Source organism: Clinocottus analis, unplaced genomic scaffold, assembly GCF_023055335.1.
Source record: "Clinocottus analis isolate CAN_PGR_092001 unplaced genomic scaffold, fCliAna1.0.p SCAF_12, whole genome shotgun sequence".
Taxonomy (NCBI): Eukaryota; Metazoa; Chordata; class Actinopteri; order Perciformes; family Cottidae; genus Clinocottus; species Clinocottus analis.
Genome location: NW_027175843.1, coordinates 10,910,464 through 10,937,682, shown reverse-complemented (window position 1 = coordinate 10,937,682; position 27,219 = coordinate 10,910,464). Strand labels below are relative to the sequence as shown.

The window sequence follows — 27,219 nt, the reverse complement described above, 5'->3', positions numbered from 1 at the left end:
TTTAGTGTTGCCAATTTTTGCTCTTCAATACTTCTACCCCACTATATACCAGAGGCAAATATTGTAGTTTTTATTCCACAACATGTATCTAATAACATACTAGCTACTTTACAGATTAAAATCTACAAAACAAAATATAATCAACAAATACGTTCTGATGTATTATCTGAGTTTGAAATAAGATCAGAAATTCTGAAACTGGCCATTTTGCATAATAAGGAGCCTACTTTTATCTTTACATGACAAGTAAATTGATTGCACAAAGTAATGACAAATGTCATCATCGGTGTTTAGATGGATTTCCTATAAGCATCACTTTCACAATACTGTCTGCCACCGGGTTGGAGTCTCCTTGGAAAATGAAGGCTCAAGAGCCACTGCAGCAATTGGAAAGACCATACTGCTTTTATAAAAACACCTTAATTCAAACTGAGATTTTTCTGCTTGTTTCTAGCGCTAACCATGTTGCTAACCCTAGTTGTGCTAGCTAACGCTAATACTAGCAGCCAGAAACAAACATGAGTCATAGTCCTTTTGATAATCTAACAAAGAACACATTTCCATGTGGTGGCCTTTCTGAAATGAGCACTATGTATTATTTTCTGTTACATCTGATCCTGTTGTCTTTGCGAAACAATTATACACTTACATTTTAAAGTAATACTTTTATAACATATCTGGAGTAGCATCCGGTGGTACATGCAAACCTACAAAATTGTCGGGTCATTAATCCGCTCCTATTCATACTGACTGTGAGAAGACTGCTTCCTAATACTATTTCAACGCAAGAGATGGAGGAACAAAACCTTGCAAACTACTTAATTTGACTGATCATTTAGAATGAATTTTACACAGAATGAAGACTCAGTAATTTAGATTGTAAAGAGGAGGAGAATTTACAGCAACCAATAAAGCTTCATGTCAGCATCTTATAGTATATCAAAAATAATGTTTAATACTGTAAGTAAACCAATTCTTTAAATAAGAGACACTACACAAAGTTACAAATGCCCACTTCATAGTTACTGTATAATGTTGTAGGGGGAAGGTTTATGGATATATTCCATAAGTTCTGTTCTCCTCATCAAAACAGTCCCTCTCTAATTACATCTACTTAAGCAATTTTGTTGAGGGAAAAAAATGTTGTGCTTAATTGCATTACTATCTGGAAGGCAGAAATATGCAGAGTGAAAAAACGTATAGCAACGTGAGGGAACTGCTAATTAGTCCGATATTTGGTTTGCATTACCAAATAGCACATTACGCCCCGCACAGATAGGAGGTTAAAGAGAGTGAGGCTTCTGTTCTTGAAATTGTAATCAAACAAAGACAGATGTACGGATAAACACTAGAAGGAAAGTTTGATATAATTGTTCATCTGCTCTCTGCTCACACTGATTCTTCTCCTGGGAGAGATCGGCTTGTTATAGACGCTTCCTTCTCTGTGATTTCACATCTATAGGCGCCAGGTATCAGATAAAGAGTGTATATAGCCAACCACAATACCTACTGATAAGGTTAATACAAACAGTTATTACAAATATTACAATAACATGAAATGTGCTCGAGCTGAAATATTCATGATGGAGTATTGTGCTGCATTTCAAAAGCTTCTATTTACAAATCAGCCCAATACAATGTGCTTCGGAAGCCTGCCATTTCTTCTCTTTCTGTGCACAATAAGGCTCAGTTTTTATCTCATAATTTAAAAGTTTGAGACTTTGAAGCGGTCTTTTGAAAAAAAAAAAGAAAGAAAAAAGGATGCCCTTCAGTCCACAATAACATGTAAAATGCTCTTTTGCCTCCCGTTTTCAAATGAACAATAGGAAATTATGTTGAGGCAAGAAAGAAAATCTTTTATAATGAATACCACATTTAGTGATTGCAAATAATTGCGTTAAGTGGCTTATTTGCCTTAGGTCGGGTAGGGTGACTACTGTATAACTAATATAAGGATCTGAACCCTCACCCTCACTGATGAGGCCTATTCACAGCTCGACTGCCCTGTGCCCCCTCCCAGCTTCTTATGCTCCAACCTGATGAGGAGTATGTTGTTAAAGTTTCAAAGCAATGATTTCACACAGTGATATTCATCCCTGTGTTATGGAAGTAACGGACCGCGGCTGCTTCTGTTCTTAGCCAACTGGGAGTTAAAAGACGAACCAGAAACGGTATAACGGCATATCATGAACAAAAGGTGATCAGTGCTACGTTACCGAGTAGAAAAAAAGCTCCTCTGTAAACAAGAAAATGTCCTTAACTGAAATAGTGGACATTGCAAATTAAAACAATCGCAGAAAACTGTTATTTAAAGTCAGAAATACTTTTAAATGCTATTTTATTTTGCAGTATATAATGTTGAGTCTTTCTTCACAAATGTGTATGAATGACTGAATTAGATTATAACTATTATTACAGTATGGCATGGATTCTTTTCAGTGAATAAAATTAAACTGATGCCAGTACAGCTTTAAGGTACTTTTTTAAAAAGTACTTTTGAATTGTATTCTCTTATATTTTAATCTCCTACTTGACTACATTTCATAGGGAAATAATTTAATTGATTTTATATCACATTTATCCGTAATTAGTAATTGCTTTACCAATTTTATATACAAAACACCCGAGTAGCCTTTAAAACATGATTGTTTTTACTGTAGATTGAGTGACAGTAACTGTTGTGAATTAGTTTAAATTTGCTTGACCTCCACCAGCTACATCATTAACATGCTGCTGACATATTAATGCATCTGTAATAATATTCCAATATTATAATACTATAATGTAACAAGAACAAAGCAGAGAACAAACCTGAATAACGTTAAAACAGAATTACATTGCTCGAAAACGGACTTATTTTTTCATTATGTGCTGCTGTTTCATACTTTAAAACAGTGTGAGCTTATATATTACAAATCTCAGCAGATGTAAAGAGGCAAATACATTATGTTTTCCAATTCCTTGGACCTCACACAAAGCTGTGTGTCTTTCTGTGAGTGAAATGAAAACTTTGTAACATAAACTTTACTACAAAAAAAACACGGTTTTCCAAGTGTAGTCAACATTTGTTCATCTCCTCTGAACGTTTTGGCCGGGGCTTGAAGCAATCTTTGGAAAAAACGTTGTGCAGTCTATTATTCATGGCACACGCCATGCAACATGAAGCCTAGTATAAACAGTTTAAAAACAAAAAAACTTGATCTGTTTTGTTTTCGGCGCTGACCCTTCCCATTTGGCTGAGCTCAGTTACAGTTAACCTTCCAGAAAAAGGCCTTCATGGATTATTAGCAGTATTCTGGCTGATGGTGGAAAACAAAAATATAGAAATGACTGCGCACATTGTCCTCCATTTGAAAAGAGATCCCGAGGGAAATCATCAAGAGAACAAAAAAACAAAACAAAAAATCAGGATGCTACAATAATTACTTTAGGGTATCCAGTACTCTCTCATGGAATATATCAGTGGCCACCATGTCTGGGGTTTGACCCACAGTTGCTGCAGAAACCTCAAGCAAACAAGGGACAAGAAATTAATTTTTCCATTATGGACCGCTGAAACAGTCATTGGATGAAAATAAAAAAAACCTGCAGAAGCTGACCACCTGGACAACAAACACTGTGACTGTCAGCACGGCTCACAGTCACAGTGTTCTGTTAAAGAAAATAAAAAGTGGACATGCCCGCTAACTCTGTATACAAAGAGAATAATGATGTCAACCAGATAACAACCGGAAGGATTGTACTCGCTGGTAAAACCAATTTTAATCCAGAAAGATTTAATGTTCAACATACCAATTAACAATTGAATTCAATGAAGCTTCTGCAAAGACAATTTGCAATGTTGCCAATAAAAATAGACTTAACCTCCACCACAATAATATGAATATGAACACAAGATTAACATAATGTCAATCTTACTGTAGGCTGTCAAATACCCCTCAGACCTCTATTTACCTTTGTGAATTTACATATATTTAGGGGATTATGTGTGAGCGTGTGTTTTCAGTGAAATAGTTTCACTATTTTGCTGTCAAATACTGTATATTATCCTTCGCTACATGACTCTTTTTGTGACAAATACAGTAATCAAAAGCAATTAAAAATGTGTTTTAAGGTGATTTGCCAAAACCAGCAGCTACTGTAATCTGTTTCATACATGACTGCAGGGAGGTGCGGAGCTGCTAACAACTTGGAAACCCACCAGATTGGATGGAGTTTCTAATTAGAAGAAGTGCAAATAAAAACAAACACTATTTCTTGATATTAGCAATGTTTTCATTACACCTTTTGATTGTGTATGCATAACGAAAACACAACAATTGTCCAACGATTACCTTTTACTTAGTTAATTATTTAGAGCTATTCAATCTTAATCCTTTCCTATTAACTCTCTGATGAAAAGACAGTGGACTGAGTCAGTGTTCAGTAGGACATTCAAAGTCCACATGTTGCATGTCGGGAGAGTTTTAAATGGTCGTTAAATCTGTTGAATTGTCGAACCTGAACGCTTTTGCAACATTTGTTGGGGACTTAAATCCAAACAACAACCCATCATCACGAGTGAATTAATATGAACACATTTTGGCAGAGGTAGCGCACACTGAGCTCAACAGGGCCGTAATATAAAGTACAATATTTTCTGGCAATCATCCTCAAATACACCTGAGTGCATTTCTGAAGTTACAGCACATTTACTAGGAATACAGTTTGTTTCAAATTTCACAAATGATAACCATAATTCATACACTGTGCCCGACGATTCTTTAACTTTAGATTTAACTGTAATAAAAAATGACGGATTCTTTCGGAACCATTTAAAAACTACTAAATGTAAATATGACAAAGGAACGCTTTTATCCGTAAATTCTGAGTAAATTTACACAAATCTAACAGATCAGAAAGTAAAAAAAATGTGCGGTATTGGGAGTGTAAGAGGGAGGAAAGTTTTGCAGTTCACATACAGTTCATGCAGTCACCGTAGGAGCTAACACTTATTAGCCTATTAGGACTAGTGCTTCAGCAGCACGTAATTAAATGTCTCAATGCAAAATATGCACTCAGGTCATGTTTAATGGGCAGAGAGCTAATAAAGGATGGGCTCAGCGGGAGGAGAGGTGACTCACCCTACAGTACACTATAGGTGCTGCGAAGACAAGAGCAGGGAGGCCGCAGGTCGCCGCGCAAACTCTTACCGGCAGCTTCTCATCAGAGACACAGCTCATCAGCAGCTACGAGCCTGCAAGTGCACACAAACTGAAATATTAATCTTGTTTTACTATGCACCTCCAAGTGTTATGCAGAATAACAGCTTATATCCATTAGAAGAGATATATGAACATATTAGTATGGTCATATACATGCACTCAAATGATAAGTACTTTTTTGTAGCAACTGTTCTGAAGTTATGAATGTGATATTTGCTCAAGCTGACACAAACAGTATTACTGTTGGTGTTGTGCATGATGTTGGATGTTCATCAGCTGGAGCTCTGTGTTCCCAGTAATAGTGAAGACAAAGAGACAACATGACACATAACATAAAGCTTTGAGTCAATACTTTGCTTTTAATGGAGAAAGATGAAAATATCAATACCAGCTCATTTACAAATGTGTTGCGTTGCCCAGTTACTTATAGTTAATTGATTTTAACAACCACATGGGAGACGTAGCAAGAAATCAATTGACGGGCCTAGTTAAGTGACTGCATGACAGCTCATATTGTGGCCAATTTGACATCGTCTAATCTGAAAAGACAATAATCCAAAGAAGACAGGCAGGAGTGAATATTACAGCGGCGTTTGACACTCCACCTCCCTCCACAACAGAAATACCAAGCTGTCTGGCGAGAAAACATGAGATGAAGTGGAATAAATTCTCCTGGTAAATGTTATTACAAACAATATGCCTTCATGAAAAAGAAAGAGGGAGAAGCAATCTGCACAGACTGACCATTCCACAAACCGTTTATCAGCTTGAAATGCTATTTCATGCATTAATACTCCACAAACCGCATTCCCCCCAACACTTTCAGTACAAAAGCCCTCCGATTTATGATTACCAGTCAACTAAGCAATGCATGTGGCCCCCGCCGACACACCACTTCCTTTTTACTTCCCTCACCGCCAGCTCATCTCAGGGCCCCTGCAGGTTCAGAGACAAGGCTGTCAGGGTAATGTGATCAAGGTGGATGCAGGCTGAGCGAGGCTAAATCGTGGCTGGGGGATGACATTCTTTGATTTTTAACCATTACAGAGTTTTCATAGAGCTGCAGTCAATTTATTTTATTTATTCTAATGAAGAGCATTAGGAGTGCCATACTGTGCTGCACTGCACATTGATCGCCTCGTTAATCACACTTTGCAGACACTCGCAAATCAAGTTCTAACAGCAAGCACTGAATCAAGTGCAATGAAGCATAAGCTCCTTCACAATTTATGATCTTTCAAATTGCATCTTTTCAACCATTAAATTGCAAGATACCATAAATTTTTATCCTCTCGTCTTCAGTCCTGGTATTGATTCTGTCGTGTGAAAAATAGAAGAGTAGTAAATTCAGGCAGTTAGACAGAATTTAAGCCTTGTCTTCGGAAAGGAAACTGAATGGCACAAGGAGGGCTGTTAATTTGCCATCGAGAACAAATATCAGGTGTGATAAAAATGTAAAAGTCCAACAGGGGCTTCAAAGACGAGGCTGAGATGGGTTCAGTCCTCTACAACCTTGAGTTCTTTTACTTCACTACCTCTGAAATGCCAGTGCACCTTCAGGGTCTTTTACCATTTTTTAAGATTAGGTACCTGATGTGCTGAAGAATTTGAATTAATATGGTCATATGTGGTCCTCACCATATAAGAGAATGACGAGCACAGTCGCAGACCCTGCAGCTTTGAAAGAAAAGAAGACACGAGTACCAGTATATGGCATTATATCTGCATATAAATGAATACAATGTCAATATTTCTTACTTTTCTGTCCCTGAGCAAAAGCTATTTGAATATAAAAAAAACACCACAAACTCAACACTTGAGTGGCTCTTACATTTGACCTGAGAAAAATCTAAAATGGTTCTTACTAGCCCCATACTGCTTTCAGAAAATGGCATAATTGTTCTTAGATTGCATCTCACTCACACCAAGCTGTAAGGGATACTTGTCAAACAATACAGTCAAATTAGTTCTCTGTGATTGAGCAGGTTGAGGATATATCTAGTACATTATAGGACTAGAAAAAGAAACAGAAGTGGCACAAAAGAGTCTCAATTTGTGTGATAAAGTATATGAGAGGCGAGAAAACCAGTCAATAGCCTGTGTGAGGGAAGGGTTAACCTCTTCACATCTGTACGGGGACCAACTCTTAAGTTATGATTGGAAAGAGAACCTGCTGTTACATGTGACATGAAAATAACAAAGCCTTCAATATAAGGCTGTATCTCAGAAGTTTGACACATCTGCATGGCTGTGTTTTCTTTATTAATTAATGCTAAACAGCTTGAGGTTTCAGGTACATGAATATCTAAATGTAAAAAGAGGAAAACAGCATCCTTTCAAGTTTTAAAAATCAAATTAAAAGGGTTTAGCAGTTGCAAACTTACATTTCAAAATGTCTGTCATTGTTTCACTCCTTGGAACAGTGGAGAAGAAAACCTTCACTGACCTCGGTCCACTGAGGAAAGCAGGGCAGCCTTAATCATATAGCGTGCCAGACAACTGCTCTGAAAAGGTGAACAGTAAAACTGCAGCGGCATGGCCGACAGGCGTGGAAGATAATGCTGCTCCAGTCACTTTCATGGGAGGTACAGCCCGACTCAGACAGCACAAAATGTGACTCCACATCCAGAGAGAAGTAACGCTGGTGAGGCAGCAAAAGTGTTTTTGACACAGACCCTCCCCAAGGGAAGCAGAGGAAATAGCACGTAAGGAAAACAAACCATAATAAAAGGCATAAAAGCTCACAAACATTGGATTGATCAGACAATTACAACCCATCTGGCTTGTTAAACTCAATCTGCTATCACACTCAGGCTGGCAGTTTGGCTTTTAGCAGTTGGACTGTTCCCAGACCTGCCAACAGCTGAAACTTAAAAGACGATTCTGATGATAAGCTATGTTTTTCCTATTATCAACAAATCCTGTGAAAAGACAGAAACAAACAATGAGTTGATTCTAATATACAAGAAAGGGCTATTTTACAGATCCAGCATCATTCCTGGCAGTCTCGCTCAAATGTAAATATGAGAAACAGGACGTATATGAGAAACAAGAAGAAACTGGGCAGCGCTGTCAAGGTGGTGAATCGGATCGTTTCTGAGCAGCAACATTCTTTTGTCAGTGTCAGACAGAAAATCACAGGAACAGATTTATCTGCAGTCTTGCCCAAAAACAGTCATTGCACTTCGAGTAACGTTTGCTGAAATCATAATTGTTTTTAAAAATGGGACTGTATTTTTGTGACTCATATTAAAACACTTCAGTCTTCAGTAGGAACAAATAGGATTGGAGAAGTCAGAAAGTATCACTAATCAGATTAATGCGTTGTTGGTTTTGGTCTTGTCATCAGCTTTATTGACAATAACAAAAATAAAGGATATCTCCATCCTTATTGTTCAGATGAAACTCCAAATCTAAACAGGAGGGCACATCATGCTGAACACTGCTGCCAAAACACAACAAAACAAACACCATGCTTGGGTCTGGATTTGATGATCCATAACTGGGGGCTCTTGTGATGCTGCGCTTTGATCTATAGTCGCTGCTGAACTTTACATAATACGTCGCGTCCCTCTTGTGATGATTGAGAAATAAAACTGGACCAAAACACAGTCTCAGTCTATAAGCAAGCATATATCAACAATCACACAATAGTGCACTCAAAAAGACACTTTCACCAAACCAACAAAGGGAGATGCTACGAGGTATGACAACTTCTTGTGAACGATAAAATGCCGCCTGACAAGCTTTCAAGGGATGGTTGAGCTCTGGCAGATTACAGAGATCTTTATCTTTTCATAAAACGGAGTGCAGCATTTAAGTGCCAATGACTGAGAATACAATCTGAATTGTAAAGTGTGTCACAGCCATTACATGGAGATGTAGGGCCAGTAATGGTGAGAGTAATTGTGTGATGACAGTTTCACTGCACAGTGACATTCTCCAGGGCATTGTCATCATCCCTGGCAGGTAATACGGGTCCACTGGGAATTGGGTATGTCTTACAGTTGGAGTTGCTTCTTCATAAACACCCACCAACCCCCCAACGCATCCTTACTTACAGCTTTGTCAAACCCCAGAACTCGCAGTGGCTTTTCAATATAGCTGCAGGTCTGAGTGAGGTAATTAGATGTTAATGTGAAATAATGGAATCATGGCGGGTTGGTACATAGGGAGAAATGCAGACCGTGGCGTGATCTCTGAGTGAAAAGCACAATTGCTTAAAAATCAAAACATGCTGTCAACGGCTCACCTAAGCAGCAGAAAATGCCCTGACTACATTACAATGGTAATTGCTCTGACAAAATTACCTTGTCTAAGATGAGCTCGACCAGACATCTGAGACATGCATGTCGATTGGCTCAATTTCATGATCATTTGGAGGCTGAAATCAAGGCCTTTATGCGAGAGAAAATCAACAGGGAAATTGACATAAACATCTCGTCTGAGACATTACACTGAATGGTAGAGGGAGCTTCATTGCATTGTTACAAATCCATTTAAAGTGAAACTATACTTTCAAAGAGCTATTCTTCGGATTGAGTATTTCAAACTGCAAGACGTCAATATGCGGTAAGTGAAAATGAAATACTGTGCATAAAGAAGTAATTTGATATCTTGATTAGAAATCAGATCATGTTGCTCCCTCTAGTGGCTGATTCACCTTTTGTGTAATTAATAACATTCGTTGAATTTCTTTGCTTTGTGCAGCAGAATGTCAGATGTAGGAGTTACTGTTGCCTTTCTTTTGACGGCTGCATCAGATGCCAAACTTGTGCTTTGTAATCTTTAAGATTAACAAAGGAGGTTGAACCACAGCCAAGACTGAGTGAGATGACTTAATAAACACAAACATAGCATCATACATGGACTCCACCTTTGATTGTTAGTTGTAGCTCTTTCTGTCTGGGCTTTTCTTCACACGTAACAGGATGCGGAGAGTTAAAATGCCTCTTGCGTCTGTGATCTGATGAGGATCACCTTCATCCATTTGAAAGGTGATTTCCGAGCAAAATTGTTTCTCCGAACACATGCTGCTTGAGCCGAGAGCACATTTTTCCAGCATGTTAACAAACATGTAATTTCCATAAACACGTCCAGTAATTGACAGCTTGATTTGGGCTCTGCCAGGGAGCTGACAGACACTTCTTGGCTGCTTTAATGCAGACTGCACAGACTTAAGGCCTCACCAGGCTGTAATGAGCTTCTCAGGGCTTTGTCTGGATTAGACCACCAAACATAGAAAGAAATATCACACAAATCCAATTCAACATTCTTTATCTTGTTAGATTATACGACACGCTGTAAATCAGAATTACAGTCAAATTAAAGAAGAATTTCCTCTAATTTCACATTTAGATCTAAATTAACCGAGATAACAGGAGGTGGCGAGTCAGCCTTTTACAAGGTGCCAGCAGATTTAACTTTTAAATCATTTTAAAGACTAAATGCAAAGAAATTAAAATCATGCAGTAATTTTTTATCCATTTTTTTCTTCTGTTTCTTGGAAGATTAAGGAGAGTTTAGAGAGAACAGAAACAAGATTGCATAAGAATCCATGTAAACATCAGGTGCATGGGCTCTATAAGCTATAAAAAGGGACTTTCAAGTGAATATTATTGTGAAAATAATTTTTGGACAGAAAGAAAAATACATAAAAGCAGGAAAAAAAATGATGTGGAAATTAAAAGTTCAAATCTTAGACGATATAATTATTTTTAATATCTGGTATTTGTAATTCTGAATTGAGTACATTTTGAGACTTTTTAGGAACTTGCAGCATTAATGCATTGAACTGTAATTAATTAGTTAATTCCCGCAATTTTTTGTTATTGCTAACACTTTATCAAACAATGAAAACAAATGTTTCAATATGGAAGTTTCTGGGGAAAGTATTGATATTGCTGCTGGGGTTGCTTCAGTGGGCTCTATATTGAACCCTGCGGTATCTAAAGGTAAAGGTTTGCTGCTTGAACACCAGTGGCCCATTCAAGTCATTCTCCTTATAAAAAGCTGTGGTTCAAGAGCAGCAGAGAGATGATGGCCAGCACAAGAGGGAAAATAGAGTCTGATAAATCTGTATTGAACAGTGAGTGAAGGATGTTAATACATATTAATGGTGACTGGAATATTTGCAAGTGAATACATCGGCAAAGGGATTAAACATAACTCTCCATAGAAGGGGAGGTATCATCACTCCCATTCTGGCGTGGGACTCGGCCGTATCAGATTCATCCCCATGCACATTGCCAGCAAACACTAAGCCCTTATCTCTCCACTGGGCCTCTCCGGAGAGTTTACAATTTCTCGCTTCGTTGGAGCCTGAGCTGAGCTTGTTACTGGCACAAAGGCTGAGAGGTGGCCTGGTTGAGAGCACAAAGCCGCCCTCACCTCTGGACGGATACATTTCCCTCAGATAACGGACGACTTGTTGGACAGCGGCACTACAGTGTCCCTATACATTAGTATGACAGCCACACATCACCTGCACCGTGGGACTCACAACAAAGTTCAAGTCAAAAAAAAAGAAAAGACATGACACACTGACATGGCTTCAGTAGACAATCCTTATTAATGAGTTGTGTTTGAAGTGGCGGAGGGACATGAACTCAGCAGATGTCCGTCTGGTCCCTGGGAGACACTTTACTGTCCCGCCATGGGCGCTATTCTCTGAGGGCGCGAGCATCAGAGGCAACGTCCCATTTGCTTCTCGGCTGATTGCATTAACTCCCGAGGGGATTAATGATAGAAACACAGATTTGAAATGTAGGGTATATGTGCATTTTAACCACACCACAATGTATGTAGGGTCATTTGTAGACAAATGAGGCCATTTAGCAGTTAAACCTATCATGGTATGGTCCATATACATTTTCCAGCCCTGTGAAACCGGTTCTTTATCCAGCTGCACAATAGAAACCACACACACTGCTATACATAGTCGTTAGTTGTAAATTTGACGGAAACCAGTTAAATATGGCTCGTTCACTGAAATAATGCCTGTATTTTTTCCCCCAAGGATAAGTTTTGTTTACATGAACTTCTATGGAAATCAAATTGATGTGAACAAAGTAAATGCTTCATGTGTAGGTGCAAACAGAACATCGCTATCCTCTGACACTTTCTGGTTTGTGACCAATTCAAAAGAAATAATTATTTCTTGAGCTTTCATTGTCTAATAAGTAACCCAAAGCTACACTTACTTCAAATGTTGATAGTGTGATTTGAGAAAAGTCATTTTCATGTCGCACCGTCTCAGACCACAGATAAAGCCAATTTCTAAAACTGAGTGATGGCAAACGAATGTTTGGGTCATAATACTACAGAAACTGCAAAGATAAACCTCAAAGTGCTTTGTTGAATAAGGGCTTGCGCGACGTGGCCAGAGAGGACAATGACAACATGCAAGTTATTTCACTGTACTTTATAAAAGAAGAGAATGCCATTATGGTCTCAGTAGGTTTTTAGTTGACAAGTAATATTGGATTGCTGCTCGTCTTACAGTAGGTCTCCAAGTCACAGCAATTTCAGCAGACATGTTGCTGAGACAGCTCTGGCATTGTTTTCTGGAACACAGTGAAATTCTATTTTCAGTTTTACTTGGTGCAGTAATTATCTGCATTGTTGGTGAGAATAAAGAAAATAAAGTGCATGAATATGTGCCGGTCAATTGGATTCTGTCAGTTCAAGCAGAATTGGGTACACAAGCGAGCAGCTTGCCAGCTTGTAATAACGATGGTGTTTGCGTGGAACAATTTCCTCTCTAAAACAGCTCATCAACAGCAGAGAGAGTCTGTCACCCAGGGTACGGAGTGACAAGTCTTCTGCATCTCCGTCTGTTATTAACATGTCTCTTACGACAAGCTCAATTATCTGACACTGCCCGTAATTTCCATTCCTTTTTCTGGCACAATGTAAAGTTCCTCTCCTTCATTTTCAAAGCTGGTCGTTTTGGATCCGGCAAATACTGATATAAGACATGTGTGGGAGGAGGACGTGAAAACTGAGGGAAAAACATCTGCGAGTCAGAGCGAAGTTGCCACAGCCTCGCAATGCTGAGGGCTTGATCTTTTTTGATATTTGATGTTTTAAAAAGCCTGAACATTTTTATTACAATAATATTGTTTGTTGGTTTCCATATCAGAAAAATATGTAGGATTTATTATTAGAGTCAGCAGCACACAGACTCACTCATAACTTCATGTAACTTTTGTGACATAAGCTGATATCAACACTTATCAAGTGCTCATTAAATACTAAATGGACCCCGTGGTGAAATTGTTTTGTCAACAAAACCGGAAAGCAGATGTGAGAAGTCTCTTCCAAGCGAATGTTCGCGATGCTACTGAAGTTCACTGTTAACTAAAGCACAAAAGGATTGTTGAAAACGTTAATCAGACTCCATTTCAGCTTTGCAATCAAAGCTGCGAGTGTGTGACATCGGTGACCTCCACAGTTTTGATCCCTGACCTGTACAAAGCATTGCCGTGCTAATTTACACGTACAATAGTTTATAAAATGATTGTACTAATGAAAAGGAAAGAAAAATATATATAAATTAAGTTGAAGGTGCTTCCTAACGGCAAGTCTTGATTAACTAAATAATGTAGACGTTTGATTCATTCTAATGAACCATTCAAACAGCTTTTCATTTTTTAACAGAACAGCCTAATGATTATTTTCAGACTGTACAATCTTGCAATCATTTTGAATAAATCAACTAAAATAGAGGATAAATGCCATCCAATTGACTGACCTCATGTTCTTCATATTTTGACATGGAGAAGATTTGGGGCACTTTACCACCTTTCATCTTCAAGATATTTTCTTTTTAGCAAGCATGGTTCAGAATCTGAAAAGTTTAAGTCATACCTGGTGACTGGGAGCTATTTTGGAAATGTTATGTTTTAGTGCAGACCCCAAAGGCCTGTTAGAGGTTACCTTACTGCTTCAAATCTTACAGCTAGACTGCCTCTGCTCGTGTACGGAGGGATGCATAATAAAAAGTGAAAATGTTCCACCAAAGTGAAATATCGCTGTAAGTGGGAGTGTCTGGGTTGCTGTGGGGGAACGTTAGAGGAAGTGGTAATGATGACAGCTCTAACTCAGTGCAGGTGCAGCAAAGCATGGCAGGTTGGTCAATTGCCCAGAACCCATTACTTCTCTCCCGAGACCAACCTTGTAATGTGCTAGGTAACTTCTGTAAAGGATTGACCTACTGTCAACAGAGAAATCTCTTTTTACATAAAGACACAAGTGCACCTCACAAGGTTACGCAGGCAGGTTAAGGGCGTGGTGAATATCCAAGTGCACTTTTTTTGCAGACATTATATATTACGAAAGAAAAAACAACTTTGAATAGTAAAACCTTTGGGTTGGCTTACTCACTACACCAGTGGAACACTTTCTTTGTTTGGAAAACAAACAGTAGTGTAGCTCTGTCTGCTCTTTCTGGTCGGTCTTGTTGGACACGTTCGGCCCATTGAGCTGTAGGAGACTTTTCATTTGGGAATATAACATTCATAATATTGTTTCTCCCTTTGTGCCTTCACAGGAGCCTGAAGCATTTGTGACACTACTAGAGACGGGAATAGGATGACCTTGGGTGCCAGATACATCTGTTTCGGTGTCATCTTCAGACAGCCACAGTTTGACCACTATCTACCAGATGCATTCCATCCGACACTTGTAACAATAGTGTAAATGGGACGAAAATTGAGCTCACCTTAAAGGCGGACTTCAGTCCTCTTGAAGGATGAAAGCTCTGGATGAGTCCGGTGCCCAGTGGCAGCTCAGAGTCCTTGTTTTGCTCCCTGAGACGTGTGTAATCAGAGAGAAAGTCCAGCACAGATTACAGTCTTCAATCAGTCAGGGAGGAAAATGATATGTACATCATTGTCTCTGCCGCACATCCCAGGCACTGTCAGCCTGCATGCATATTACCTGTGTCAAATCTGCCAGGGACATGACGAGAGAAAGTGAGAGCCATCACAGAGCCGCCACTCAGGGGGGTGTCGAGTCTGCGAGCGCAGCAGCCAGATTCAGTCTCCATGGGGACTCTACTCTGACCTCCAGGATGTTGTTGACACCATTTAATGTACATTTTCAGATACAAAACGACTCCTTTCATATCTGAAATTGTTTTCAATGGGCTGAATAACACTGAAGGCCAGCTCTTGTCACCAAAAGAGTCAAAATATTGAGCGCACGCTTGCAGTTCATCCTCAACTCCAGTCTGAGCAAGTTGAAGCCGTTGTCACATTTGACCTTGAGGTGCGCAGTAAAGATAAAGAGTTATTTCGTACCATAGGAAAACTATATGACTGCTGTGAGGAATGGATAAAATTATACCTCCTAATCTTCTCATAGATCTCAACCGTATCTTATGCAATTGTCTCTTCACTAAAAACAGACACATGCTGCGTTTGAGTACAAAGAACAACATAATGTGGAAAATTTGATGGAGGTGTCACATTGTTGTCGGTTCAATTTTCACAGTTGGATCTGGTTAAAATGTACATACAGTAAATGCAAACCAGCAGGAGTGAGAAATTGTGCAATGTGGACCGAAAGGATTGATCAAATCTGAGTTCCACCCACCTAAAATAGAACATAGTAAGACCATAATCGTACTGTGTTTAATTTCAAGATGTGAATGGCACATCTGAATGGAAAATGATAGAAAAAGCATGCACCTACTTACTTACTTATACCCAGTGTGCATCTTTAAATTTAAACATCTACCCTGCCAAAAATGCATGAAAACCTAAACCCACAAGCCTTCAACTTCTGGCCGTGGCTCAGGTTTGCATAATAGCCTCCCTGTCCCTCACTAGGTATCTGTTCACCTTGAGAAGTCCACACCTAAACACAATGTCAACACAAGCACTTTCTCGCTCGACGATTCTGTTTGTCCTGCTGGGGCTCCAGAGGGAGGTTACCAAATTGTCTCTGGAATAAAAAAAAAAGGCGCTGACCTTCTGCTAAATTGGCCACACTCAGTAGACAGGGAATATCAGGTTATTGAGTTGATCCATGCTGTGATTCCCTGCATGGGGAAAATGATCTGCGCTATTGTCTGCCTTCTGCAGTTGATCAAGGGCAAGTATGTGTCAGGAATGTAAAAACACAGGACACTTTTTTATGTGGTTTCAAATGTCTTAATGGTTTTAGAGGAAAAACACCATTAGTACATCTCTATAAACAAAATATTAAGCAGGATGCTAAGTGCATTTCATTCACGAGGAGACATCCAGTTAATATTCAAGAGGAAATGAAATAAAGGATTTGTTTTCTGTGTTTCACAGAAGGGACATATTGCAAATAAATGCAGCTGCTGATCCCCAACAATTCATCGCACTGTACTTTCAAGTTGTTGATTCCTTGAGAAAGGCAAATAATAGTCACTTTGCAAAAATTGCAGGCCTATCCTTCAACAACTGGGGAAAACAGTTACAATTGGGCAGGGATACGTAGGGAAGAAGCAGCCCTCTCGCTGAAGTATTTTGTATATTTGGGACTGAATAATAAAAGAAGTCATTTCTGCCAACAGTTCACATTACCTCCCAATGGTTAAGAACCATAATCCCAATAGCATTTTGAATTCTATCACACATACAGATGGAAATGTTATTGCATGATTACAGTATTTATTGTGTTTATGCATTTTGCACATGAATTGGAAGAGAAGTTGTACACTTTGTACAATTGCACCTACATTCGATCTGAGCCAGAAGCAAAGCGGTTTGCTGCAATAAAACCTTACAAACGAGTAGTAGTGAAAACACTATTTTTCCATCACAAAAACACAATACTGAAGATGCAATATTGAAAAGGCTTTCTTTTTATTCTCCAAAATAAGATTTAAGCTGAATTGTGTTTCATTCCTCTTTAGCAAAATCCGTTCCCTATGTTCCGTTAAAACTACACCAACGAGAAACTAATTGTGTGCAGTAAACACACGTTTGCCTCAACAAATCAAAGCAACAAGATACTTGTCTTGCATCCGTTTTAAAGAAACTGAAATCACCTCTCCGGATCAATTAACTAGGCGAACAACAGTTCTCTGCTCATAAGGTTCTAGGCCAGTGCCGACATACACAAGTACACAATTAGACAAGCTGTTGACAACAGTTTGTAGACAAAGTTAGCCTCCAATCCAGGTGGTCAGTTGAAATGACGGCGTAAACAGTGTCGCGCTCAGCAGCCATCCGATCTCTCTTCCTCCCTTTGACGTGCAGAGGAGGCTCACCAACTGATGGCACCTTTTATCTGCAGTGACCAGGAGAAGCATCCCTCCTTTTGTTACAATGCAATGGCTGTTTGTCAAGCAAGGGAAAGTTTTCCTGACTCCGGCACCAGACAATCCTTCTCAACACATTTCACACCGCGGGTGTGATTTGCATCACAAAAGCTAAAGGTTGACCATACATAGACTATGGTAAATAATATTCAAGCATTCAGAGTGCAAATTATTTAAAAACTGCAGAAATATTCCTGAACCTCACACCTAAGAAATACTTCAAGGCACTCATGTTTTATAAAACGAAATGAAAATAAAAAAACACAATTCTCTAAGCAGATTGTCCCAAAGGTCTGTGCATAGGTTAATTCCTGCAGGGAAGAAAAAAATATTACAATATTCAGATTACCGAGCAGGGAAAATTAATTGGACTAATTAACATACAAGTAAATGATGATACCGTTAACACATTTCATTAACTCAAACTGTCATTCTATGTTCCTGATGCACTTGGTATTGCATTACAATGAATTGGATTCATTAAATTATGCAAATGAAAGGAACGACAATACGGACAAGTCCTTCTTAACGTTAGACCACAGCTTCTAACTCATTTATAGCAAATTGACTAAGACTCAAAAAGCATGTGCTTTCCATTCTGATTAAGCAGATAAAGCTTCTCATAGACTACCGTATTTAATTATGTTCACAGGCACTAAAACCAGGAAGGCTATAATACATATTTAACTCCCTTATGCAGCTCTCTTTAAAATAAAAAAATAAAAAATAGCAAAAGTACTTAATTAGTAAAATGTCCTATTTAGTGTAAGAGGCACAGATAGTGATGCAGCTACTGTGGGAATGTGATATCAGGTTAATATTAAGATTAACTCAACTATACATGAATCTAGGTCATAAAACCAGAAGCTGTTACCTCTCGTGCGTCTGTAGGGTTCGTTCAAAGTCATGAGACATTACTTTGTTCTCCAGCTGCAGAATATGTTGCTGACATTTGTGTGTGACATTAACTTGTGGTCCACACCTACTGTTAGCCTCAGTGACTTCTGTCCTTATCTTAGCAGTGCTACATGGGGAAGGTCAAGGGGTCAAACGTACCTCTCGTCCTGCTCCCTTGGCTGTAGTGACATCTACTGGACTACTAACCCCGAGTTTAAGCCACGGGGGGAGAATGAACCGCTGGCTCGATGACAAGTCTTCATAAAGACACAAAACAAAAAGGTTTCAAGTATAACTCAAACTTGTCTTACGTTTAGTCAGTTTAGTATGAATTATGAATCTTTCTGCATAAAGCAGACATTTGACAATGTTCATGGATACAAACCACAAACAATTAAGGAAAAATAAAAGGAAATTCAAGTGTAACAGAAGGTTTATATTGATGTTATATTGATATATTTTTACAGAAGATGTTTAAGTGAGAACAAACCTAAACAGTGTTTAGTACATAATATTAAGATGCTGTTTTGATGGAAGGGGAAGAGGAAGGGGGGGAGGGGGGGAATTAATCTTCTGAAGAGGACAACGTGTCCAAAATCTAATCAAATATGACACCATAATTCACTGTGCATTCAAATTAACAATTCAATTCAACAGTTGGGAGGGTCAAATAAAAAAGTAAAAACACAACATGAAAGAGGGAACTGCAACAAAAAGTTGAACACGTATCAACAAAAAGACAAACATTTTATATTTACGCACAATGAATATAAAGGACAGTTTCTTGGAAAGTATACAAAAAAAAATATACAAAAAGGATTAACAACAAGATGAAGTGATGAGAATAGTGCCATTATAAAGAGTACCGCTTTCAGTAATGCACAACATTTTTCCAACTGCATGACGGAGCAAGATGCTGATGAGAATTCTGCGAAGCTGTTTCTAAAACACGAATAGGGTTGTCCTCATCGTAAAAACGGACATGGTAGAATTCAATGAGCATTGGCAACATGGTGACAGCTTAATTCACCTCAGCTTTTGGTCCATCATCAAATACCATTTCTTCACATCACCACCACCACGGCCCGAGGAGCTATAGGGGTGCTTTACTCTAATTATATCACACAGTCACAAGTCAGCCTGAGTTTCTTGACAAATTTGGCAATTCCCTCAACAAAAATGGCTTTTCTTCTAAATATTACAATGCATGTTTGTTTTTTTAATTTCTCCAAAAAGGTTTTATAAAAACACATTATATTACGTATAATGGAGCCATTTGAAATACTTTTTACTTATAATATCACAAATGCGTTTTCTATGTAAAGCCCAACTATAAATAGCTGTTCAGTCAAAATATTTAATAAGCAAATAATGTGCATCATATCAACAGTATATGTCCAAGAGGAAATACAATACAAAAATTTGATTGTTTTGATTTTCACCTGCAAAATGTAACAAGTGTGAGCAAAGCTTTTCAGGAGGGCTGGCTAATTTGCAAGAAGACTAAAATAAGAATACATAATATAAAAAAACACACACAACACGAATAAATTTGCATGGACATAAGCAATGACATTACTTAAAATTAGCTCTGTTGTGAGATTAAATCTTTGCTTAAAGGATGGAACAAACCTTGCTGACCAAGGACGTCGTAAGAATATACTATGAAAAAAAAAGGCGAAAAACTGCTCAATTTACCAATATCTTTTTGTGAAAAACACATTAACACAAAATAGTAGGTTCAAAACAAAATGGCATCCTACATTTCCAATGACATAATATTGTACAAAATAAGGCATTTCCTTGTGTGTTTACTGCAATGTCTTTTTCCACTTTTATCTTCTTTTAGTCTCAACTACTAGTTTTTAAAAAAAAAACTGAGTACAGACATGACCTGACTATTTCAGTGTTAAAATATATACTGTATATATATTTATAATTTTAGTTTTTCTTCAAAACTCGAATAAAAATGCAGGTAGGAGTACACAGTATGAGAAAGGTTGTAGAAGTTCATAAGTAGAGTGGAAATCACTCCATGACTTCGCTGGCCGCTACCGTGGTGACGAGCTGGAGAGGGATCTCTGCGTTGGTCAGGATGTCCTGGGCGTCGCTGGAGCCCTGCTGGATGTTGGTGAGGATGAGGGTGGTCCCGCCCGCCGTGGTGATGATACTGTCTGAAGAGCCCGCGGATTCCATTGAGGCCACCACAGCGCCGCCAGAGTTCACGCCTTTTTTGTTCTGATGAGTTTTAATGTGCTTCGCCAGGTGGTCGCTCCGCATGAAACGCTTTGAACATTCTGGGCAGACAAACTTCTTCTCTCCTGCCAGATAGAAAATATCAGTTGAAAGATAAAGAGTGTGATGCTGAATACATTTGGAGAGAGTCAAACATGCCATTACAATCTGGAGTGTATGGTTCAAAGGTGAGGAAGCAAATTTAGGACAGGGCAGCGAAGTTCAATTTGGTTGTCTGATGAATGAAATAATAAAAAGGCAGGAATGTCAAAAAGCAAAAATAGTTTTGATTGTAATATTAGTTGTTTAAATTCAACCCATCACTAACAAATACATTTATGACAAATTGATACCATAGGTGATTACAATTATCACAAATTCTGAATCTAGAATTCTTAAATACACAACACTTCAAGGGATATTTTGGACCAATTAAAGTTGTGTTGTACGAGGTACTTATCCACAGTCAGCGTGGACCATAAGAATCGTGGTTGGCATGCCCCCCAAAACGTATTTTAGCCACTTAAAAAACTACTGTGGCAATACACTGAGTATGGATAAGTACTTATACAACCCCACTTAAAAAGATTTAAAAAATCTGAACCCCCGTTTTGGTATCTGAGCTGGAAGCTGACATTGTAATGAAATGCTACTAAAGACCGGACTGTCAGAGGCCTCAGTCAGCCAATTACATGGCAAAGGCTTATAAATTGGTCATTTCTCTTTTAAAAGTCTACTCTGGGGGTAAATGTCATCAGATAATGTCGATCATTATGTTGTACTGGTATATTTCACTGGATTTCTTACAGGCTACTACTTCCTATAGCTCACCCGATGACAATAGATATCAACTGCAAGGAAATATTTCATTAAACAGCAAATTACGTGAGCTGATACGAGATTGTTCAGATTAAAAAAGAAAATAATGGGATAAACAGCTCACGACAATACCTCTTAAAATCACTTTTGTTATTTAATCTGATGTTAACAGATCCTGCAAATTAGACTGCAGAAAAATATTTTAAACTCTTTTCTGAACTAGAAAACTATGAGATCTGGTTGTACTTTTTCCCAGTGGCCTTCAATGCTCACCTGACATTTCACAGGTAAATCTAGAGGGGGACAAACGCTGTTATTTCTTATATGACTAACACTTTGCAGGGCACAAATTAACACATTTTACTGGAGTCTTCCTGATTGATGTGCAGACACAGAGGGAGCAAAAAAAATAAAAAATGCACCTGTGTGTGTTCTCCTGTGTCTCTGCAGCTCGTCGCTGCGTGTGAACCTCTTTCCACAGAACATCCAGCTGCAAACAAAAGGTCGCTCCCCTGAATGCCAGCGCAGGTGTGCTCGCAGGTGTGATGTCTTTCCATATACTTTCCCACAGCCAGCAATGTGGCAGATGTGCTGCTTTTTCTTCCCCGTGTTGGATCCCCTGAGGAACACAGGGATGCACAGTTAGGGTCCCGATGTGTTTATTTCCAATACAGAGCAGAACAGTAGTAACAGAGTCCAGCTTACTCACCTCCCACCTGACTCTTTACAGTTGGGGCACGTGCACGCCACTCTGCGCAGCCTCTTGCCCTCCTGACCCAACTGATCCTCCTCATCCACTAGTGTGACGCGAAGGTGGGACAGGTCACTTGTGTTCAGGGTGGAGTCGGTGCTTAGCTGCCAGTCTCCAGAGTCTGGCTCTTCTTTAATCTGAATGTCTGGAAATAATGTGTACGTACATATCAAGCTCTGGTAAATATATCAAAAAGCCTTCAGAGGGAGAGAGAGAGATACTCCATTATTTTGTTTGGCTGACAGTATGGAAGCAAATTTCACAAGTTAAACTTAGTCATAAAATAATTACTTGATTGACAGAAAATGTATCAATGGCAATTTTGATAACTCAACCAACATAACAGCACATCATATCGCACAGGCTTTACTGGTTGTTTGAGCCGGCGTGCACATCACCAGGTTTGTGAACCTAAAGAAGCTAAATGGAATTCAGCTATCATTCAGTTCATGATCGACACCTGTGCTTTTGCTGCTGCGACGCGTCAAAGTTTCTTCAGTGGACAAGACCTATTGACTGATTAATTGTAGTAGTTTAGTAGTCGTTAGATCCGTATAACAGTACAGATGATTTTACACCGGCGGTATATTTAATAAATTAGTGTGACACAAAGGTCTGCAATCTATTTGAAATAAAGTGCCATTCTTAAATATTCTTATTAATCAGTATGCCATTTCATCATTAAGGTTACCATTGTGTTTAACTGTGGCACCACAGAAAAATGTAATGTTCATAGATAAATAATCAGGACATTGTAATGTAGTAGAATTTCTGAATAAAAATGAAGTGCAGTATAAATGAATTAATAAAAATAGCTCTCTACCTCCAGGATAGTCCAGCTCTCCTTCATGTTGAGCCATTGTGTTGAGGGTCACCGTCTGCAGGTTGGGGATCTGTCCCGTGCTGATGCTGACTGGACTGGAACCCAGTGATAGCGCCTGGACTGGTGCCAGGGTTATCTGCTGGGGTGGGGTTGTTGGCAGCTGCAGATTCTGTAGGTTCTGCACTCCCTGCACCTGAAAGGTCTGCCATTGTATCTGACCCGACGGTGTGACCGTCTGAGCTTGGATAATGAACGTTCCCGGGTTGATCAGCTGCACGTTTTGCAGGTTCTGCCCGCCTGTTGCCATGGATTGGACCACCTGACCGTTGGTTGTCTGAATAGGTACCTGCTGCAGCTGGATGATGGACTGAGCTGAAGACACCTGGATGCTCTGCTCCTGGTTCTGTTGGAGGAAGCCCTCCTGGAGAACAGAACTCGAGTCAGCTTGCTCTGTAATCGCTGATGACAATGAAGTGTCTTGTGTCAGAAGAGCTGATTCGTTTGTTTGAATTTGTAGCTGAGAGGAAGACGTTGGCACATATATCTCATGATTTGCATTTGAGCCATCTACTGGTAGTGTCTGTGAAAGGTGATTATCTGTCTGGCTCTCCGAGCCATCAACGGGCTGACTCGTCATAATTAGCTGACCATCAGCAGTGATCCCTGTTGCTATAGTCTGAGCACCAGAGAGGCCAAGGGAGTCCAAGTCCACACTGTTAATAGGAACAAAAGTAATGTTCCCAGGCAAACCCGCAGGCACATTAGTAACAACCTGACCCTGGTTGTTGAAGGTGGCGCTGCCAAGAGAAACCCCCTGGAGCTGCTGGACATTACCACTCTGTGATATGAGGTTCTGGTTGTTATTAAGGATGTTTGCAGTGGATGTTATACTGAGACTCTGGCTACCATCAGGCAAGATCTGAATCTGCCCAGTGGCTCCTTCCATGCCGGAATTGGAGAAGCTCAGCTGTCCATCTGCTGTTTGAATTTGAGGAATCACTTGGTACTGAATGTTAGGCACTGAATTGGCAGAGGAGGCGTCCGTTCCCGACGTTACAAAGATTGGCTGACTCTGTAAGTTCTGGAGAGGAAGAACATACTGTCCGTTCGACGTTAACATTCCTTGATTTTGAATTTGTATAAATCCAGATTCATCTTTTGCTGATGTACTGGAGGTTAAAATCTCCCATTTTTCCGTTCCAGTAAGCTGAGTAGATGGATCTGATGTCTGGGGAAATAAATTATTGACATAAAAAAAAAAAAAAAAAATTAGGCAATTGTTGTTAATTACATATTCTGAGAAATGCAAAGCTGATTTTTCTCAAATTTACAAGAAATATATTTGAAACTTTGAACACAGAATTGCACATGTATGTTTCTGTTTTTGGTAACTGGTAATGTATGAATGCAATATTACCTGAGTTTTTATTCAGTAAGGGTTAACGCTGACTTACCATAAATCACAATACGTCAAGAGCTGAAACCCTGATGTCATAACTGAAGTCTGACTAGTAACTCATACATTACACAATCTCAGTCGTGTGTCATCCTCCGTCAGCTACTCTGACCCATAAAACAAAATTCCATGGCCGAGAGCAACTCCCGCTACACCTAACTATGCTTGAAGGCTATATTTATTGTAGTGCTATGTTTGCAGGTGGTCTTGACGCAGTTGTCGACAGAATTCTTATCAAACAAAATTAACCTCCGCAAATGGGCAAACAGACATGAGTTTGTGTCGACTGACTCAAACGAGAGCTGTATGAACACAGCCAAAAAGAAACCTCACAGTTTTCTGATATGTATTGCTTTGTTATGCTGTCACAGTTGTAATGAAGCTTTAATTTACTATGAATAGCCATTTACGTCGTACTCCTGGCCTCCTTTCTTTTGTCAGATTGATTGGTCGATAATTAATAACAAATTAAACAACTACAGCATATTAGCCAAAGCATTTTATGCGATAACATGTACATCCCAAAAAAATAGTCTGAACATCATATATGCAGTTGCTCAGAATCAATTTCATCAATATGCACAAATACAACACCACATCTTGACCTCTATTAATCTATCCAGAGTTTAACTTCACTTCATTCCATGATGCATTTGTATCATGGAATGCAGTTAGGGATGTAAGAAAATATCAAAAGTATTGCTATATTATGTTTTGTGATAGTGTATGCATGATGAGATTCCGCTATTTTGATTGCATTAAAAGGTTTGTTTGTAGTCTACAGATGTGGTTTGTTCTTTATAACAGATTAAAAAAAAAAAAAAAAAACGGTTACAGTATCACAATATATCACATTCACACCAGTATCATATGTATTATATCGCCAGATGCTTGCCAATACACAGCCCTACTTGTGATTTATGATGCTTTTAATCTGAGGGTAATACAACATAAGCATGAAGCAATAGAGTGAATTGCCAGATATGTACACAAAATCAAATATATAATATCTAGTTACATAGTACTTCCAGTGATAACTGCAATTGCATTTAACGTCATATACAAGGGCCATTGGGTTTAGTCCCAGTACCCATAGTTACATGACCAGAAAGACATGGATGACCTTACAGAGTCTGTTTCAGTAGTAACTGGTAAAAACATTCCAGTTGATGCAATGAGATATCCACCTAAATGTCAAAAAGTGTAAGCTTGACTAATCTCCAACCACCAACGTTGCTCAGTTGTGACTGAGGACTTAACTGCTGTGTCTGATCAAGCAGAGGTGCTGACTTACCACATCAGCTAAAGCACCTCTGTCCACCTCTGACGACGGTGACCCAACCTTAGTGCAGGTGGTTGCTAGCAGGTCGAGGGGTGATGGCTGAGTATCCTTCCCACAATAAGCACATTTAAAAAAAAGGAAGAAAGTGGTTGTCCATTAGTCTGGGCCACATATAAATAATTACTTTATTGTCAAAGAGCAAAGTCTGAAGTGAGGAGGTTATGGGACTTTATTGTGTTGAGCCCTATGGGCAGCACCTATGATAGCACCCAGGTGATGTTACGATCTTACTGAAATGTACAACATGTCACTTGAATCCAAGCTAAGAAAGCGGGATTCGTAGACTCCCTTAGAACAATAAATGAGGGCACAATCCCTCTTTAGAAGTTTGAAACGTGTGAACTTGGGTAAGCTCCACTTAACGACGGATGGAAGTCCCAACCCCGTGAGGGAAACGTTTACGTTACCTGTCTGCCTTGCTCCTGCTGCAAGAAGTCGCTTTGACTGCTGTCCACGTCCAAGGCAGACATATCTTCTGCTTTCATCGGCTGTTCTGGGGCTGTGTAGTAAAAAAAAAAAAGCATACAACTAAGAGAGGGGGTGGGGGGGGGGAGAACAGCCGAAGCTAACGTGAGCTAAACAAGCCTGATACTAGCACACATAATAACGTCGACTAGCAAACAATAACACCACAATTGCCGCTACCACCTGAACTAAACTCGACGAGGAAAATAGCAACGTAGCAATAATTAGTGTGAGACTAGTGATGTGTCCTGGGCAAGCTAATGCGAGTAGCTTAGCTCATTCAGCGATGATTAGCGCTATCACAGCATCCACTAGCCTGCTAGCTTAGCTAATTCAGCCAAAGGATGCCTGTGGTAGCTCGTTAGCTCGGCGCAGAACAATATATAACGCCGTGTTACGTACCAGTCATCACGTGACGTGTCGTGAAACGGAGAGTCCTGATAGTCACAAGCCGACGGACATTATCAGCAAATACAATTGATTGTTTACGCGTAGAAATAGATGGTAACTGTCAGATTTTTTTTCTTTCTATTTTGATTGACGGGCGGTAGGTAACACAAAGGGTGGGGCCTCCTGTGTTGACTGTGAGTGTTTGCGTCAAGCACAGGAAATCCCGCCCCTCCTTCTTAAAGGTGATTGGGTATTCGTTTTGCACACCGCCATGTTATTTGTCGGTGAAAGTGTCAATCATCCTTTGTTGAGTTCTTTTCCTGTGTATTATGCATGTTCACTTGTACAGTATTGAGGTTGATGGGAGAGAGGATTGAAGTTTCATTGTTTACGCTGAGTTACATTGTTTTTACCAGTGAATTAAACCTATTCGGTGAGATGGTTGAGGTTATACACTATGTATACAGTATATACGAATACGTCACTAGTCTGTGTTTGTGTGTGTCATCTGTCTGTAGACAGATGTTTTGTGTAAC

The 27,219-nt window shown here is 39.3% G+C and overlaps 1 protein-coding gene across 5 annotated transcripts; it reads right to left on the bottom strand.

Annotated features, from left to right (window-relative positions):
- Positions 1-16,931: 16,931 nt before the first annotated feature.
- Positions 16,932-26,856, bottom strand: sp3a (sp3a transcription factor). 5 transcript variants are annotated; one of them, XM_068572623.1, is made up of 9 exons: positions 26,696-26,856; positions 26,236-26,327; positions 25,781-25,876; positions 23,031-24,258; positions 22,166-22,352; positions 21,879-22,075; positions 20,458-20,723; positions 18,562-18,659; positions 16,932-17,816 (listed from the first exon to the last, which is right to left on the bottom strand). In XM_068572623.1, the coding sequence occupies exons 1-8, from the start codon at positions 26,700-26,702 to the stop codon at positions 18,594-18,596; spliced, it is 2,139 nt and encodes a 712-aa protein (XP_068428724.1). In that variant the 5' UTR covers positions 26,703-26,856; the 3' UTR covers positions 16,932-17,816; positions 18,562-18,593. The 5 variants fall into 5 exon arrangements, with proteins under 5 accessions (XP_068428724.1, XP_068428725.1, XP_068428723.1 ...); XM_068572624.1 differs by having other exon boundaries at positions 16,932-17,474; XM_068572622.1 differs by having other exon boundaries at positions 16,932-18,659.
- Positions 26,857-27,219: the final 363 nt, after the last annotated feature.